The sequence below is a fragment of the Anas acuta genome, chromosome Z (genome assembly GCF_963932015.1).
Source record: "Anas acuta chromosome Z, bAnaAcu1.1, whole genome shotgun sequence".
Lineage (NCBI taxonomy): Eukaryota > Metazoa > Chordata > Aves > Anseriformes > Anatidae > Anas > Anas acuta.
In genome coordinates this window covers 55,556,925-55,573,595 of record NC_089017.1, presented here as the reverse complement: position 1 = coordinate 55,573,595, position 16,671 = coordinate 55,556,925, and the positions used below count along the sequence as shown (strand labels likewise).

Sequence of the window (16,671 nt, the reverse complement as noted above, 5' to 3'; positions counted from 1 at the left end):
TCATCTTCTTGAAATCAGCACTTCAAAAAAATGAAGAAAAACAATATACAAAAAAAAGTAATTAAGTTTGTATCAGAAAGAAGACAATACACACAAAATTTTCAATTTCATGAAACTTAAAAGCTTAATTCCAACAACAATTCAGTATTTTACAGTTTTTTTTTTTTATAGTTTTCAGTAGTAAATCCTGATAAAGCCACTGACATGTCTACTCATTTGAGATTAAAGCTGTTGACCTGTTCTATTAAACCTAGATTTCAGAACCAAATGAAAATAGAAATACATTTATAAAATACTTATGATTAAAAGGGTAAAAGAGACTCCTCCCATTCATTTTTCTTTTTAGCACAGGCAAGAATTGCAACTTTGACAACATAATGAATTAGGTTTTTTGGAATCTAAAGCACATACACATGAAGGATCAAAATATGTTAATTCTAATTGATGGGAAGAAGACCAAAAATAATAGCCTAAAGCAAATTGCTTTGCCACCACAGTACAGCTGCAGAAAGTTGACAGCACTCTTTCTCACCCTGCTTACAGATCTCAGCCTGACAATGTGAACTAGAGCTGTAAACTCTTGGCAATGAAAGCCTAAGTGTTTGATATAATAGTATATATTAGATATACAGTAATGTTCTGAGAACTTGCTATCTTCCCTCTTGTAGAACACATAACAGCATGTCCTCCATTTCATACAACAAAATGCCTTCCCTAGATTTTTTTTCCTAGAAAAATATTATTGCCCCATTTCACAGAAACATCTGAATTGTTGGTCTCCAACATGTACCTAGTTACTTCTTCAATGCAACTCTAGTTGGCATCAGTTTAATTTAGCTTCAAAAAGGCTATTTTTATGTATTAAAAGGCAGAATTAAAAAACGGAGAAGGGCCTGCACAATCTAGTCTGAAGTCAATGACGTCCTTACTTAGAGGAGGAATTTGAAGTAGATGACCTGCCAAAATCCTTTCCAAACTGGATGATTCTCAGATATGGCTCATTCTTCATACTTACAGAAACTTTTGAAAAGTTAAAAAAAAAGAAACAAGTATTTTATCCACGTTCTTGCACGTAGTTTTAATTCAACATGGTCTTGCACTTAGGAAGGTTGAGGAATTTGAAAAAGCCATTATGAAGTATATACAAACATACATACATACCAGGTAAGCATAACATACAAACCAGGTTTCCTTTGGGTGCCTCTTCAGTGAATTACTTCAAAATTTTTACAGTGGATTCTCACTTTATTTGATTGCTTGCATTCTATACACTAAATTTTCCATTAGCAATATTTCAAAACAAGTTCCCAAGATCACTACACTTTCAATTTCAATGCTTATGTATTTAAAAAGAACATGAAAGTTACTTTAATAGTAAAGCAGACTTGCACATGATTTCAAGTCAGAGCTTATGAACAGCAACACTTTCACCGTTTTGCCATTACTTCTTTCCATAAATGGTAGCTACTATACAATGTTTAAAGATTAAATGCACATCAATTTACAGTATTTGAAGATAAAGACTTACTACAGGGAAGTGTGAAGAAGGCAACAGCCTCTCATATAATTTAAAAGTGACTCTCCACATGCCTGCTTTATTTGCTAAAATCACACCCCCCTGCAACACTTTTCATTATATTCACTGACGAAACCAACAAATAAGTTATTTAGAATGATCAAAACTCATTTTCAGACTGATTTATTTTTTTTTTTTACTAGGTGAAGAGTGCAAAAATGTTACATTTCAGTAGTTGCTTGCACATGAACAGACTGAATTCTGCTTCACAAAATATCTAATTCATCAGAGACTTTAAGCAAAGAACATGAGTGCTAAATCTTAAGTAGGTAATTTCATACATATCCCTCCAATCTAGCATAAGGGAAACTTCAGAAATGGCCAACTGATGATTTTCCTTTCACTACACTTCGAACATTGGTACTAAGTATAGTTGCAAGATTATTCTACTCTTAGATGGAGTAAAACTGAACTGAAGTTATGAGTAGAAAGTGGTCTAAGAATGGCACTTACACATGCACACAATAGCTTCTAATTTTCTTTATTCACACACTTTAGTTACTGTAAGCCTTGTGAACAGACTGAGAGACAGCCACATTTTTACATTCTGTGCAACTTTATCCCCAAAAAAGTTTTTATTTTGTATAAAGCAAAAGATTCATCTTCTGCCACACTGCAGCAAAGTAAGATTATATACTTGTAAATTATGTGATTTATGTCTACTTAAGTTACTTCTGCAGTTTCTGTTTTGCTCACAGGTCCATTAACAGTGAAGCTGAAAACACTTAAAAGACCAATAAGCCCAGTCTCACATTTCCAGGTACCTACAACTTATGAAATAAATTCCTTTAAACTGTCTAGCAGTCCAAATTAAATATCAGATCTGATGTTTATAGACCAAAGATCAAGAAGTCATATCCATTCTATAAGTCAGTTAATTGGTAAGAGGAAAGGTAAATCCTCATTCCAACTATATTTGAAATTATCCCCTTTTGTATGACTGGATATTATATTCCTGTTTATCATTTTAAATTTAAACAGTACTTTTTGAATGGCATTCATCTAAATTTCCAGTTTTAAAACAAGACCTACAAGAATCCACAGAGTGGATTCTTCAGGCTTTATTTTCTATGCCATTTTAACAATAATTAGGTTAGTAAATAACTCAATTATGTCCACTGTGCTAAATCCACACCTGAACAGATTAAGAAACATTTTGAAGCAGTGTTGAGTAGATAATTTTGGTGAGCTGTAGAACAGCCACATGCAAGGTATACTGTACTATAACAGCTCCAAATCCTTTATAAAAACCTAGCATTCCTTCTTCACGTTTTATAGTATTTATGCAGTCTCTCATCCCCTCATACTGAGTATTGATCGGAAGCACTTCATAGCCAAGGTCTGTATTGTCAATTATTGTGCGTGTCCCTTGAATATGAAGGCGATGTAAAACTGTCTCCAGCGGGTAAAGCATGACATCAGCACAAAGGCTAGCAGCAAAGCTAGCAATAAGTTCAGGAAAGTATGCATCCAGCATGCTCTGCACAGAAGTAGAGCTCTCTGTTGGAAGGTTGTGGGAATTATCCCTTTTCAGAACAAACAAAACAAGCTTCTGGACGATGGAACTGATGACATAGTGAAGAACTCCATGTACGGCAGTTGGAAAAATCAAGACCATTAGAGGAAGGAGACGCTTGCTGTGGGGTACTCCCAAGCCTACAACTCTGCCAATTCCTTCTTTCACACAGTCCAGAATACCAGGATTGTCTCGAATGATTTCACTCTACAAGTAAAAAGGATTAGTTACAACTTGTGCTGCCCATTTCCAAACCATGCTGACATTACCACTGCTGAATTTTACCTTATGATATTTATATGTTTGCATACTACTATGTCTACACATCTTTACTGATATTATAAATTCTCTGCTTTAATGTTTTTGATATGTAGCATTCTTAATCACAATCTGGTAAATGTGCTTTAAAAAAAAAATGATCCCACCTTAAAGAGCCTTCTTTTCATCTACATTCCATTTGTGTTATTAGCAAAGAAATACAACTTCCAGCTTACCACTGAGAGTATCACTCTGCACAACAATGATCAATGAAAACATCTAACTCTGAACTCAAATCCCAGGAAGCATTTACCTAAGTTAAAAATCCTTTGCTTTAAGGTTTTTAACTCTAGTCTTTGAACGTGTGTATGCGTAACAAAGACTTCCTCAACTAAACCTCAACTAAGTTGACTTGAAAGATCTTTTTTACTCGGAATTTAATAAATTCAACTACTGATATTTCCATTTTATTTCCATTTTACTTTTGGAGTCTAAAATAGCACTCTCCATATGCTACCTCTCAGAAAATAATTTTGTTCAAATAATACAGAATTTGCTTACTAATTATTTTATTATTATATTCCACCTATGCTTGCAGGATTAAGCCAAAATATGTTGTTTCCCCTCCTAATGCTTATACAGATTTGGTGTTTTATCATTACTGTTACATCCAAAATTCAAGACCTTGGAGTTCGCCTCAAGTACGAAGTCCATGCTGGCTATGTCTTGATCACACGCCAGTACAAAAACTAGAATGCTCCTAAGTATTCTGGGGAAAGATGGATGGCATTTGTGATCTATCTGCCAAAAAGAGAAGCTAGTTCAAATACCTCAGAATATTTTGTTCATACAGTCTTTAAACACAAGTAATACATTATAACTCCTACTTAGTTCTCTTGTCCCTCATATCACTATCACTGCACTTCAAAACTGTGCTTGATTTTGTCAAATACGCCACCATGTGGTTTGAAATGTAAAAGACATAAGCCATGATATGACGACTACAAACTTTTACCGTTATCTATTTTGATAAAATTTACTTGGAGAAGTGTTATCTATTAATTATAGAAATGGTAGGGTTTATCAGAGTTAAGACAATCAAAGTTAACATGAAACTATTAGTAACAAATCCCTTGATCTTTAACTTTCATAGTCTGTAATTCAAAAATTGTCCTCTTGCAAGCACAGAAGTATAACGTAAACCTGTTAAGGCAAGTTGCCTCCCTAGAGTGATGAATACAGCATATATTATGGACAGATGCTAACTTAGACTACTTTTTCTGTGTTTCTGTCAAGGAAATTAATGATTATGCCTCCAGGAACAGCAGGCTACATTTCATGCAGCACAGATACATCTATTCAATAAAATACTTACAACTGAACCCACTAAGCCTAAAATCCCATCAGATTTCACTAGGATTACTTTCATAAATGATGCTTTACAGAGATCTTTACAGAGATGATCACTTGTTTAAAAGGTTGGGGGAGATGCTGTTTTGGCTTTTTGATCATTTTCTAGTTAAGCATTGCTTCCTAGCAAAAAAAATTAATTTGTATCTTGTAACCAGAAGACAGATTCTAAATCATGTCTGGTCTACCACTTGTTAAAATTACCACATCCAACAACACAGCTAACATTCCCTTGTTCAAAACCACAAGCAGCACCTGAACAAAACATCCTCAGTACATACATGTACTCAGTAGAATGTACTGAGCCAAACATCCATGGCTCAGTAGAACTCAAGAAACAGGAACATTGTTCCATCACTGTTTCAAGTTCCAGGATTACGATTTGCTCAGTGTCAAGCTCTTAAGATGCAAGAGCTTCCCAAGTGATCATCTCAGTAGGAGACCAGTTAAATCTCCCTATGGCTTCCACAAACTTTCAAAGATCCGCTCAGGCTAGATCTCCGGAATATTGTTTTCAAAACAATTCAGCAAGAGAGAGGAAGGATGTTTCTTAAATATGAAATAACTATATGAAATAACTTTAGAGAATGTGGGCTTGTTTGGAGTCTAACTATGGTGCCTCCATCCTCCCCATGGAGGCACCATCAATCTTACCTATCCTGTTAGTACAAAATGTTGCCAGATCATACAGCCTTCTTAGTGCTTTCTAAGAAATTTGGATCCTCTACATAGAATTACATATCCATATATTAAGATCCATTAACAGTCTGTACTTCTATACTACATTCTGGAACTAAGTCAGACTTTTTTCGCCTTTTCTCCACAGAAAACATACTATTTCATAGACACACCAGTAGTCCAACTGCAGATTTCAGAAGCTGGGTCTAAATCGGTCTTGACTGTACTTACAACTTGCCTGAATGAAAGTGATTAGTATGGAGACTGAATTACATGAGTGACTATCCTGCATCACCTTCCACATGAAAGCTCAAGTAAGAGTGCCACTAGCAGCACAAAGATGCTTTCATAATTAAGAGCAATTCATATTATGGATATAGCTGGGAGAATTACGTTGGCCTATGTGTAAGCCTGTCTTTCTCTCCCCAAAGAGATGCAACAACTCTCTGAATGACAATCTGCAATACAGTGCTATGGATTACTCTGTACTGTTACAGAGCAAGTATCCTAGATAACACATCCAGATTTTCCTGAAATTTATTTTGATGGCTAAGGAAAAACTTAGGTGAAAGTTTAAAAGCAAAAGCTGACTGGATGAAAGCAAGTCTGAAATAGTGGAGTTCAGTACTTTGACAGAACAAAGCTGCATTACCAGAACAGCTTTTTAATTGTTACAGGGGAGTGGCCATGCTAATAACCTACCTAGCAAGCCTTTTAATACCTTCTTAATGACTTCTCTATGATCTCTTCTAGAATGTATAGACGTAACCTTTCTTATTTCACACACAATATATTCCAACTGTTTGTATTATGTGTGCTTTCTAATTCTAAGCTTCCACTTAAGACAGCACAATCAATATACCTATCACAGTAATTTTTTTTTAATCAGAGTTAGTAGGTCACACAGTCTTGAGTAAAACAGATGCAACTACTACAACCAAAATCCAAAGCCTCAATTCTCCACATAATCTATTTCATAAAAATAATAACAGGATCTTTTGAAATGCTGTATATATTTGTAAATTACCTGCACAGTTTCAATCAGGCTTGCAGAATAAAAAGGCATTGCTATCACATGCGTTAACCTGTAGAAATTAAGAAAAATGAGAATTATGTTCATGACAATATTATAGTTTTATCCAACTCTGCATCTGAAAGCAGATTCAGTTATCTACCTAGTCATGCCTGAGGGAAAGCTATAACAAACCATAACTCAATTATTAGAGCACAAAATGCCAAGATGTTCTGAAGTTCTGTCAAATTCTATTCTCATGCAACAGAACAATTAAAAGGCTCTCAGGTATCAGAATTCAGTTATTAGCAGAATTTGAATTTTAAATTAGTCTGGGTCCATACAGATAGAGGAGAATCCAGTAAGAGAAAGAGCGTCAAACTGGCACACACAATCAACATGGTTCAAAAAAAAAAACAAAAAAACAAACCAGCAGAATTTTACAACTTCCCTTAGTACCCTGTCAAGTAACAGATCTGCAGATTGTACTGCCATACATTTAATAGCTTTCTTACTATTGTTTAGCCAAAAAAAAAAAGGTAATAACTACAGCTATACTTACCCTTTGAGCAGAAGGTGTCCACCTATTTGTTTGAGGTTCCATTTATGTGAGAGCTCTCTAAAAAGAAAAGCAGTATTTACTGTACTATGGATAAGAACAATTACTCATGGATTTCTTTCAGAGACATCAACATCCAGTTTTCATATTGGTGTTCTATTATTACTCTACAGATGTGTCTTTCCACAATGGGAAATCCTGCAGTCACCTATGCACATTTAGTGAATCATGTTCAACTTTTAAAGTTTATTCAGGCCTGCTAGATATTTTAATTAAAAAAGTTTTAGATTATTAGTAAGCTGTCTGTAGCTCTCACATCTACCATCTTTAGTGTTTGGTATTTATTTTGCGTCGTAGCATACTACCTCTTAAAGCCATTTTCAGGCAATATTTGAAGTTTTAATATCTCCATAGTTTTCCTTTACCAAAAGTTTTTTACCATGTTCTGGTTTGTTTACGTTCTTTAGTCAAGTACACTTGACTAGAACCCCACACTAGCTCAAGGCCATATATTTTCAACATTTTCATACATATTCAACAGCCATACATTTAGTAAATACATATAATGTAAAGATATTTCTACCTGAAATATTGATTGGACATATTTGACTTGATTTTTTTTTAAATAAGCTCTCATGTATTCAGTTTAAGTTCTTGTCCAGAAACCACATTTGTACATTGCTTGTGGTTACAATTACTTTAATTCAAGAAAAAGCTTCATTCTTTGAAGACCTGTTGATAACTAGGAGGTATCAACATCTTAAATACATAGAATTTCACCTCCTCCTTATGAGGAAGTGAAGATTATTAGGTACTACAGACACTTTGATTGTATCTAATGAGCCACTGAACTTAGAAAACAAACGCAGCCAAATGTGTGAAAGCCTAACATGCCAATCTACCAGACAGAACAGTACCTGAAGTGGAGGAACAAACATAGAATTAGTTTGTTTACTACAGAGCAACACTCAACTTGCCACAGAAATGATAAAAGTACATTTCCAGGCCCCTTTCCTAACAGAGGGATGTTTTTTGTAATACCACGATATGGAATTAGAATCAACATTTCAGTTTGTGTCCTTTGGAGCTCAGTTAAACAAAACTTTTAAGAACACCTACAGTGGCACTTCTGTTATAAGGAATAACCTCCACCTCCCTGTGACAGCCAAACGATGCATGCTACCACTTAAAAAGCATCCAGTAGAAAACTGCACAGGGTGATGCATGTAACAAGACAACTATTTTATCCAGATCCCTTCCCCAATCTGGTCGTGACTGCTTACATACTGTGGTCATACAAGCATGGCGGTAACACCTAGGAAGGTGCTATCTTTTACTAAATTTTGATTATCTCAAAGTCTCTCTGCATTTCACTAAAAGTTTTAGTGACTTTATACAATAGCATCTCTCACACATGCTGCATACTCTGGAAGTGTCTGTAACAAAACAGACAGCATGCTATTACATGCTGACATGCACAGTTGTCAGCTCTTACTGTTCAGCTCTGGACCATTACAAAACAACACTGATGAAAAGCTTACAGACAAAAAGGCTTTAGCACACATATCTTAAGGCAGAAAGACATCACTGTTTTAGCATAACTTTGAATTGTGATTCAAAACAGGAAGAGTTGCAAATCAAAATAAAATACTAAACATCTGTACTACAGCCTAGGATGGACACAGGCAGAGTGGTGAATCTCTTTAAATAAAGTCACTTGTTTTTCAGTTGTATTCCCTTTGTTCAGTATTCTGATAACAACATAGATATAGCTGTTGGGAAAGGAGAATTAAAAACAGTGCTGGCAGCCGCATGAACTCTTACTTAGCACCTCTTTTAATTTATTAGTGCTGGCTACTCTATTTTCTCACCTACCACAAAGCAAGCAGTCAGCGACAGGTCATTAGCTATGCATATTTTCTGTGTTTTGATTAATGAAACTAGGACTTTTTACTTTATACATTGTATTTGCTCATACCACAAAATGAAAACAAAAAACTCGTGAATTGCGTGACAATGGAATTATACTGAAGAGCAATTTGGAGTATTGCTTCTGTAGTCAGACCAGTAGGTAAATATGGCTTCCAGAACGTCTGTCACTGCTTAATTACAAGGCTGTCTTTTCCAAGACAACCCCACAATGCTAAAACCATCTATTTAATATCTGATTGCTCTAATCAACTGAAAAATTTCAAACAACCTTGTATTTCTAACTGTTTGAATATAAGTCAACAATTGATGATCATTCTGTTAGCAGCAGTAAAAAAAAAAAAAGCAATACCTTGGCAACGGAGTAAATTCACTGACGATGCCTTCTGTTCCCAGGGTTATTCCCTGAACAATGAATGTGCTGCCCATTCCTTTCCAAAGAGCTCTTGGACCCTGTGTTTAGAAATATGTAGTTATATGCAATGTAATACTCAGTCTTCTCACCATCTTACTAATTTTTATAGATTTTGAGCAAATCCAAGCTGCACAGAAGTACGATTCTAATGTTAAACTTCAGCATCATCAAACCCAGGGGACAACTAACTTTCAACTCTGAAGAAACTTGTGTTAATAGATAACTTCAGTTGTCAACAACAGGTGTCTTGGAGACATCTATCTTACCCTATGCCATAAATTTAACACTATTTCCAATGAACAAAATTAACTGGAGATGTTAAAACACTCTCATAAGGAATCCATAAAGTCTTTTCCCAATGTTCACTGATCTGAGTATCAAAACTTTCACTCCACTCCATTCCCCAACACTATGCAGAACTGTAAAATCATACAATACTGTCTTCAGAAGTAGTCATTTAACATCTCTTTATCTATGTAAAAATTAATGTTTTTTTTAGATTCCTAACTGAAAAACAACTAATTTGAGGGACCCTCTTATTTACTAACATCTATGCACTCTTCCCACCAAGTAAAAATGTTCATAGGAAAAGGTTACAATTACCTTTTTGCAACATTTCTGCAACTATAAATATAATATTCCCTTACAATTGCCACCTGTTTATCCACCCACTGTATAGAGCTACAGATGTCAGTATACAAACATGTTAAAGAAACTTTCCCTGCTCAGACACAGACTTGCACCACACACTGACCTGTGTCTTATTGATGCTGTACATAATATTGACAATTGTAAATGGAGTGAGATGATAATTCCGAGCATGATAATTAACCTGTTAAAAATATAAAGAGAGCAGCTTTATAAACACACAAGTTACAACTCTAAAGAAAAAAGCACTTTGCTTTTGTAAAGGTCAAAGTGACCAGCATAGGAATAAATTCTCAATGAAATTTAGGGAAACAGGCAGACCTTTCAAATGCTTGTATGCTGAAAATGTAAACAAAAGAAAGCACAAAACAGAAAATATTTGAAACAAAACATCCTGCTAGTGAAGGGGATCTGAAAGTTGTTTCAGAGATGAAGAACTCATTTGCTGTAATTTGTTTGTCATTATCCAAACAAAAAAAGAATGCTCAAGTTAAGTTTCAGAACAGAAAACGTGTACACTACAAACAGAAACATGACAATGCTGCAGCATCTCCTTAATATTACAAAGCATTCTTATATTTTACAGAATATGATGACAAAAATATCATAGTACACAAAAGATTGGACTGGAAGAAATAATATAAAAGATATACCTGACACTGACGACGTAGAACAATGCAAGGATGTGCCAACACATTTTCTGTAAATAAGCTTTAAAAGAAAAGTGTATTTAAAGTATTGGAAGCGACTGTAAATCTTTTAGAAAAGGCTTGTTATTGTTCTCTAAGAACATTACATTAGTACTTGAAAAAATTATACATTACTCAGTGAATTAATGAGGCATTTTGGAGGGCTACCTCAAAATATACCAATACTACACAGGAACAAATACAAAAATACACAACACATATATAGCCTTTCTCATAGTGAATATATGCATATATGTATGTATTTATCATAGACAAAACAATGCACCAAAATTCTTAAGCCTTCCCTGTGTAAAATATGAGGGGACAAGAACAGGCAGACGCAGGACATTGGAAAAATTAGTTTTCAGTTTTATGTTAATTCTGTACACCACAGGATTAGTCATGACCGTCTTTAGCAAGGCAAGCAGATTGGTACCAACAGCTACTTTTGAATTTCATGTACACCTTTCTCATCAGAAAATGCTACTGCCCCAACACCTTTCCCCCTAGTTCCAGGAACAGTATTCAACCAAGCTTCCACAGGAAAAAGGTTTCTTAGTTCTAAAATAGGATTTCTGGTCACAATCACATAGAGAAACCCTTAATTGATTCTCAAAGTATCTGATTGGGGTCAGAACACTTCCATGCTTGTGGTTCCAACCTGGGCTACTGGTCAGAAAATTAAGACCTCAAGCCTTTACCTTAGCATTCCAGGCAACAGCTCTGACCACCAACTTACTGGATCATCTGAGGCAGGTGGGAGGGACTCTGGATAACCAAGTATTAAATTACACAATAAAGCACTAATCCCGCAGTTTCATAAACTATTGAGCTAATCAGCAGTTTGCTGCTAACAAAACAGGTAAAGCTTTCCTCATACTCCATTTGCTATCTATTTAGCTCTTCTGGTAGCCAACCTTGCAAAAACTAACTTTTTCTTTTGGGTGTTTTCTATGAGATTTCTGGCTTAAACCATGCCACGGCAGGTCTGATGCAAATCAATGCAAAAAAAACCTGGCCTGATGCAAATGCATAAGCTGGTAGAAGTGATCTCACTGGTGATGTAATGTTGATCAACTCTTTACCAAAACCACATGCCTGCTTTATAGTCCTAAAAGACACAGTACTCAGGATGTTGAAAACAACTCCCATGCTTGATTAATTTACGCTGAATGTTTTGAAGGCCAACTGAGCCATGCTAACATCCCTGTGAAAAAGATCAGCATGTTCCTGCCCTATGGCTTCACTCTTTACTGCTCACACCTGAGTTCACTAGCTTGATAAGGTTGGAAATAAACAACTCTCAACATGTCTGGCCTAATTTCCAACCTCTTCAATATTACCATAACAAAAAGTCTGATCCATGTGCAAGCTGAACCACTGTACGGGAAGAAGTGGGAGAACAGACACAAAGTTTCATGAGATGGGAACTCATTACTTTCTAGAAACGGACATTCCTACTCCCCCTTCTTTATCTCTTCCCTCTCTGAACCACTGCTGGCACTATTTCCAGGTGACTAGCTGGCTATTGCAGAGTCAGCTCCCAGGTCAATTAACCTGCTTCACAAAACAGCAAAAAATCATCCAGCTCTTTTCCCTGTCTTTATTTTCATATGATTTAAATCCACTAAAACAAGTTCTTAGAGTCATCAAGGTTGACAGCAATAGGGTAGGGAGCAGGACAGGCCAGAAGCCAAGTAAGAGGACAGAAGTATACAATAGGAACCTCAACTGCTCAGGGAATTGTGCACATTGGAAACCACCACTTTCAAAAATACTACCAGTAATCAGTATCACCGTAATAATGAATAAAATGGATATTAGACTACTTGTCTAGATCAGTATCACTAACCCAAGATACACTGATATTACTTACACTTAAGGGCATTATCTTGTTCTTAGGAAACATTCACATTATCTAAGTATACGAACAAAACGTGGCAAGGGTGTGAACAGTTTTCTTGTATGATTTTCAGATTGCTGTGAACAAGAGTTCCTTACACTCACTGTTCCTTGAGCAATTTTGAGAAACATTTCAGTTAAAGAAAAAACAGAAACCTAAACGGATTTTAAATGAAAGGTTTCTACAGGCACTTCAGCTGCATAAGTCTACTGGCATAAGAATAAAAATAAAAAAACCTTGTAGGGATTATAAGACAACTACAGCCTTACTACAGAATAATCACTTAAATTTAAACACAGAAGTCTTACCTGGCAAGTCCAATACCAAAGCCTGCAAATCTGTTCAGCTGCTCTGCAAGACATGAGAACAGAATACACAGCATTGATAATCAAAAAGGGTGGGGAGGGAAATACCATGCAGTTCATCAAAAAAACCAAACACATAAAATTAAACAAAACATACAACAACAACAACAACACAATAACAAAGTTTTACACTGTACTTGCTTCAAAAGGTAGAGGTAGTAAACAGCAACATTTATGGCAACTTAGCAAAAGCCATAAAACACTATTCACCCAGGAATAGTGGCACTTCGGACCATGTTTGAGTTTGTGCACACTTTTATAAGATTTTTCTTGTCTTAAGACAGCTTCAGGAAAAAAAGGACTCAAAGTGAACGGTTACAGTAAAACACAGAATCTTTTAATATCTAAAAGAGCTAACTCCAACCAACCACTGAAACAATTAGCACGCATGACAAATTTGCAACATCTCCAATGCACAAACTCACATGTCTAAGGTGAACTTACTTTAAAAATCAAAGACGATAAAAAGAGATAGACTTAGGGAAAGGTAGCATAACACGTATGACTTGGTTTTCTAATCAGTTGTCTACCTTCACTCCTTTGCAAAAAAAAATAGGTACAAGAAAAACTTTAAAATTGTAACTAGAATAATGGGTTCAATTCCCTGTTGTTTGTTAACTAACATATATTTACACCTTGGGAATTACCTGAACAGGTTTTTAAGAAGAGCAGTATGTGTACCATAGATGCAATGGAGGATTAATATTCAGCCCTTAAAACTACTGGGTGAAAGCTGACTGTAAATGTGGGTCATTGTAGTAACCTCAGCAGAGCTCCACAAAGCCCTCCTGCAAAGAATGATAAGACTCTCCACTTGTAGAGACTGGACTCAATGATAGGGAAACTCCTTACCAGTCCTCTAAAACGCAGGATCAACACAGCCTCCAGGAACAGGTAGGCCAGAAAAAGGTAGAGCTGGAGTACCTCGGATTGGTCGTGTGTTGGGTAGTGCTTTCACGGATGAAAACTCAACTAAGGGCTTTCAGTGATGAAAGCTCAATTAAGGGCTGTACGGAGACTTGGTGTAGAGCTGAAAAAGCTCACAGGAAAAAAAGATTCATCCATGATACGTGTTTATTTTATCTAAGTGAGTCCTTCATAACACTTTGACGCTCAGGTGTATGTAAGTCGCTGCAGAACACCCTTTTAATTAAGGCTGCGTTCAGCTGCCGAGGCTTACAAAGTTTCTCTCAGCGCATACCAACACCACAAAGCGTCACCACCGCACCTCCGAGGGCTTCCCCCGTTTCCCTGGCGGCGCCCCCGGAGCGCGCTTTCCTCCTGCCACCCCACCCCCCAGCTGCGCGGCTCCCTGCCCCGCCACCCACGCCGTAACCCCTCAAGGTGACAACAAACCGGCCGGGACAGCCGCGCTGCCTCACACGGCCCCCAGCGGCACTCGCCCAGCCGAGCCTTACCGGCGCCGGGCCCTGCCGCCCCGAGGCCGGGCTCCTCGTTGAGGCCCAGCGGCGTCCCCGCGCCGTAGGGCGGCGTCTTCTCGCCCCAGTGCAGGTTGCGGCTGCCGGGGATGTCGGGCGGGCTGCTCACCCAGTGGCCCGGCTCCGAGGCCCTGCCGCCGGGGCCCGGCTCCCCCCGGTAGCCCAGCCCGTCGAAGCCGTCGGGGCGCCGCGGGTGCATGGCGGGGGGTGAGGGGGTTGAGGGGGGCGAGGTGAGGGGGTTGGGGGGGGGCCGTTAACGGCCGCGCAACGGCCCGCGCCCGGCCGCCCCAACCGCCACTTCCGGCCGGCCGCGCCCTGCTGAAGCCGAGCGCGGGGGCACGTGACCGGGGAGGGGGCGGGGCTTGAGGGCGGGCGGGCCAATGGCGGGCCTCCTCTGCCCGGCCCTGGCACTGGCGGCCGGCTCCGCCTCACGGCGCGGCCAGCGCGCCCCCCAGCGGCGGGCAGGCGCCATCTCACCCAGCGGCCCCCCGGGCCGTGCCGCCCCCCTCAAACAGTGCGGAATAAATAAATTGTGTGTAAAAAGCACCCCAAACGCCGCCGTGTAAATAAATCGCGTGTAAAAACCACCCCGCCCGCTGCTTGGAAAACGGGTTCAGCCCAGGGCCAGTCCGCACATGTGTTGTGCCGAGCCCCAGCCCGTGGCAGGGATCTGCGTCCCTCTGGGGTTGCCAGGGTGCTGGCACACCTTTTCCAAGCATTCTGCCATTTTTTATTTTTATTTTTTTTAGGTTTTTGCACCTGTTCGAGGTGAATTTCCAAAGCACTGCCCTAGATGCCTGCCCATATCCTCCGACACTGCCTGCCACTCCTAACTGTCCTGCCTCAGAACAGGTCCCTGGGTGGCACTCCTAGGTCGTTGTTTAATCTTGGACAACACCTGGAGCACACTCAGGAGAAATAACAGTAAGAACATGCCAGCCTGAACATCCCAAGGATATTCAAAGACCTGAAGAGCTATCGTAATTAGCCTGGAGGACAAGAGGCGGGTGAAGGAGAGAGGGAGAGTGAACAAGTGGGAAAAAACATCTCCCCCTGTCCCCTGCATAGATTGGCTCCCTGAAGAAAAAAGCTCCTTGAAATACCCTCTCCTGAGAGAGCCTATGTCAAGGATGCTCAGAGCACCCTGGCCAGTCACATTAGGGTGCTTTTGCCACTCATTCCCAGTTAGGCTCATGCTGGTGGAGGCCTTGGGTAGTTCTTGATGCCCTTATGACATCTTCCTGTTCGTCTTCCTGTTCCTGTGGTGGCCCAGCCTCTTTGGAGTAGGCTATCTCGTCGTCTTCTCCCTCCCCAGTCTGAGCAGGAGTTCCTCTGCTTTCTAAACAACCAGACTTTCTCGTCCCTTTCTAAAAAGGGGCGTGATGTTTCCCTTTTTCCACTCACCAGGGACATCACCCAACTGCCAGGGCTTTTCAACTGTAACAGAGAGAGGCTTGGCAACTACAACAGCCAGTTCCCTCAGGACCCTGGGTCACTGGGTCCCACAGACCTGTACCTGTTTAGATTCATCAGGTGGTCTTGAACCTGCTCTTCACTTGGAGCATGTGGGACTTTACTCTCCCAGCCTCCATCTAAGGGTTGAGGGAAATGAAAGACTCGGGAAGCCCGTCTGCCAGTGCAGATGGAGGCAAAGATGTTGTTGAGTACATCAGCTTTCTCCACCTCTGTCGTTACCAAGTCCTCAGCTATAGATACTTCATCAAGTATCTATAGATGGATACCTGCAAGATACCTGTTGCATCAAGTAAAGGATGGAAATTCTCCTTGGTTCTTCTCTTGCTGTTAATACATTTGTAAAAGGATTTTCTGTTCTCTTTTACTGCAGTGGCCAATCTGAGCTCAAGATGGGCTTTTGCCATTCTAACTTCCTCTCTGCATATCTTAGCAACTTCTTTGTAGTCGCCCCAAGTAGCCTGTCCTTTCTTCCAGGGGACGTCAACTCTCTTTTTCTCCTGGAGTCTCAATAAAAGTTCCCAGTTCATCCATGCTGGTCTTCTTCCCCTCTGGCTCACCTTACAGAATACAGGGATGGCCTGCTCCTGTGCCTTTCAAATTTCCTTCCTGGGGAGTGTCCAGGCTTCTTGGACTCCTTTGCCCTCCAGGAATGACTCCCAAGGGACCCCTGCAACAAGAGACCTGAATATGTCAACATTCGCCCTCCAGAAGTTCAAGACAGCAGCTTTGCTAGTTACCCTTCTGACATCACCAAGGACAGAAAACTCTACAATTTCATGGTCATTGCGCCCAACACAG

At 39.2% G+C, this 16,671-nt stretch overlaps 1 protein-coding gene across 1 annotated transcript; it reads right to left on the bottom strand.

Annotated features, from left to right (window-relative positions):
• Positions 1–1,052: 1,052 nt before the first annotated feature.
• On the bottom strand, positions 1,053–14,730 carry SLC25A46 (solute carrier family 25 member 46). The gene is made up of 8 exons (XM_068666682.1): positions 14,377–14,730; positions 12,902–12,944; positions 10,655–10,712; positions 10,108–10,185; positions 9,291–9,391; positions 7,013–7,069; positions 6,466–6,523; positions 1,053–3,299 (listed from the first exon to the last, which is right to left on the bottom strand). Exons 1-8 carry the CDS (start codon positions 14,594–14,596, stop codon positions 2,721–2,723), a joined length of 1,194 nt encoding a protein of 397 aa, XP_068522783.1. The 5' UTR covers positions 14,597–14,730; the 3' UTR covers positions 1,053–2,720.
• Between the last annotated feature and the right edge of the window lie 1,941 nt (positions 14,731–16,671).

Coding starts and splice junctions, on each gene's coding strand:
- SLC25A46 (XM_068666682.1), bottom strand. CDS start 14,596: ATGCACCCGCGGCGCCCCGACGGCTTCGACGGGCTGGGCTACCGGGGG. Junction 6,524..7,012: donor GGACACCTTCTGCTCAAAGG/GTAAGTATAGCT, acceptor TAATTTCTACAG/GTTAACGCATGTGATAGCAA. Junction 3,300..6,465: donor GCCTGATTGAAACTGTGCAG/GTAATTTACAAA, acceptor TTTTACTTGTAG/AGTGAAATCATTCGAGACAA.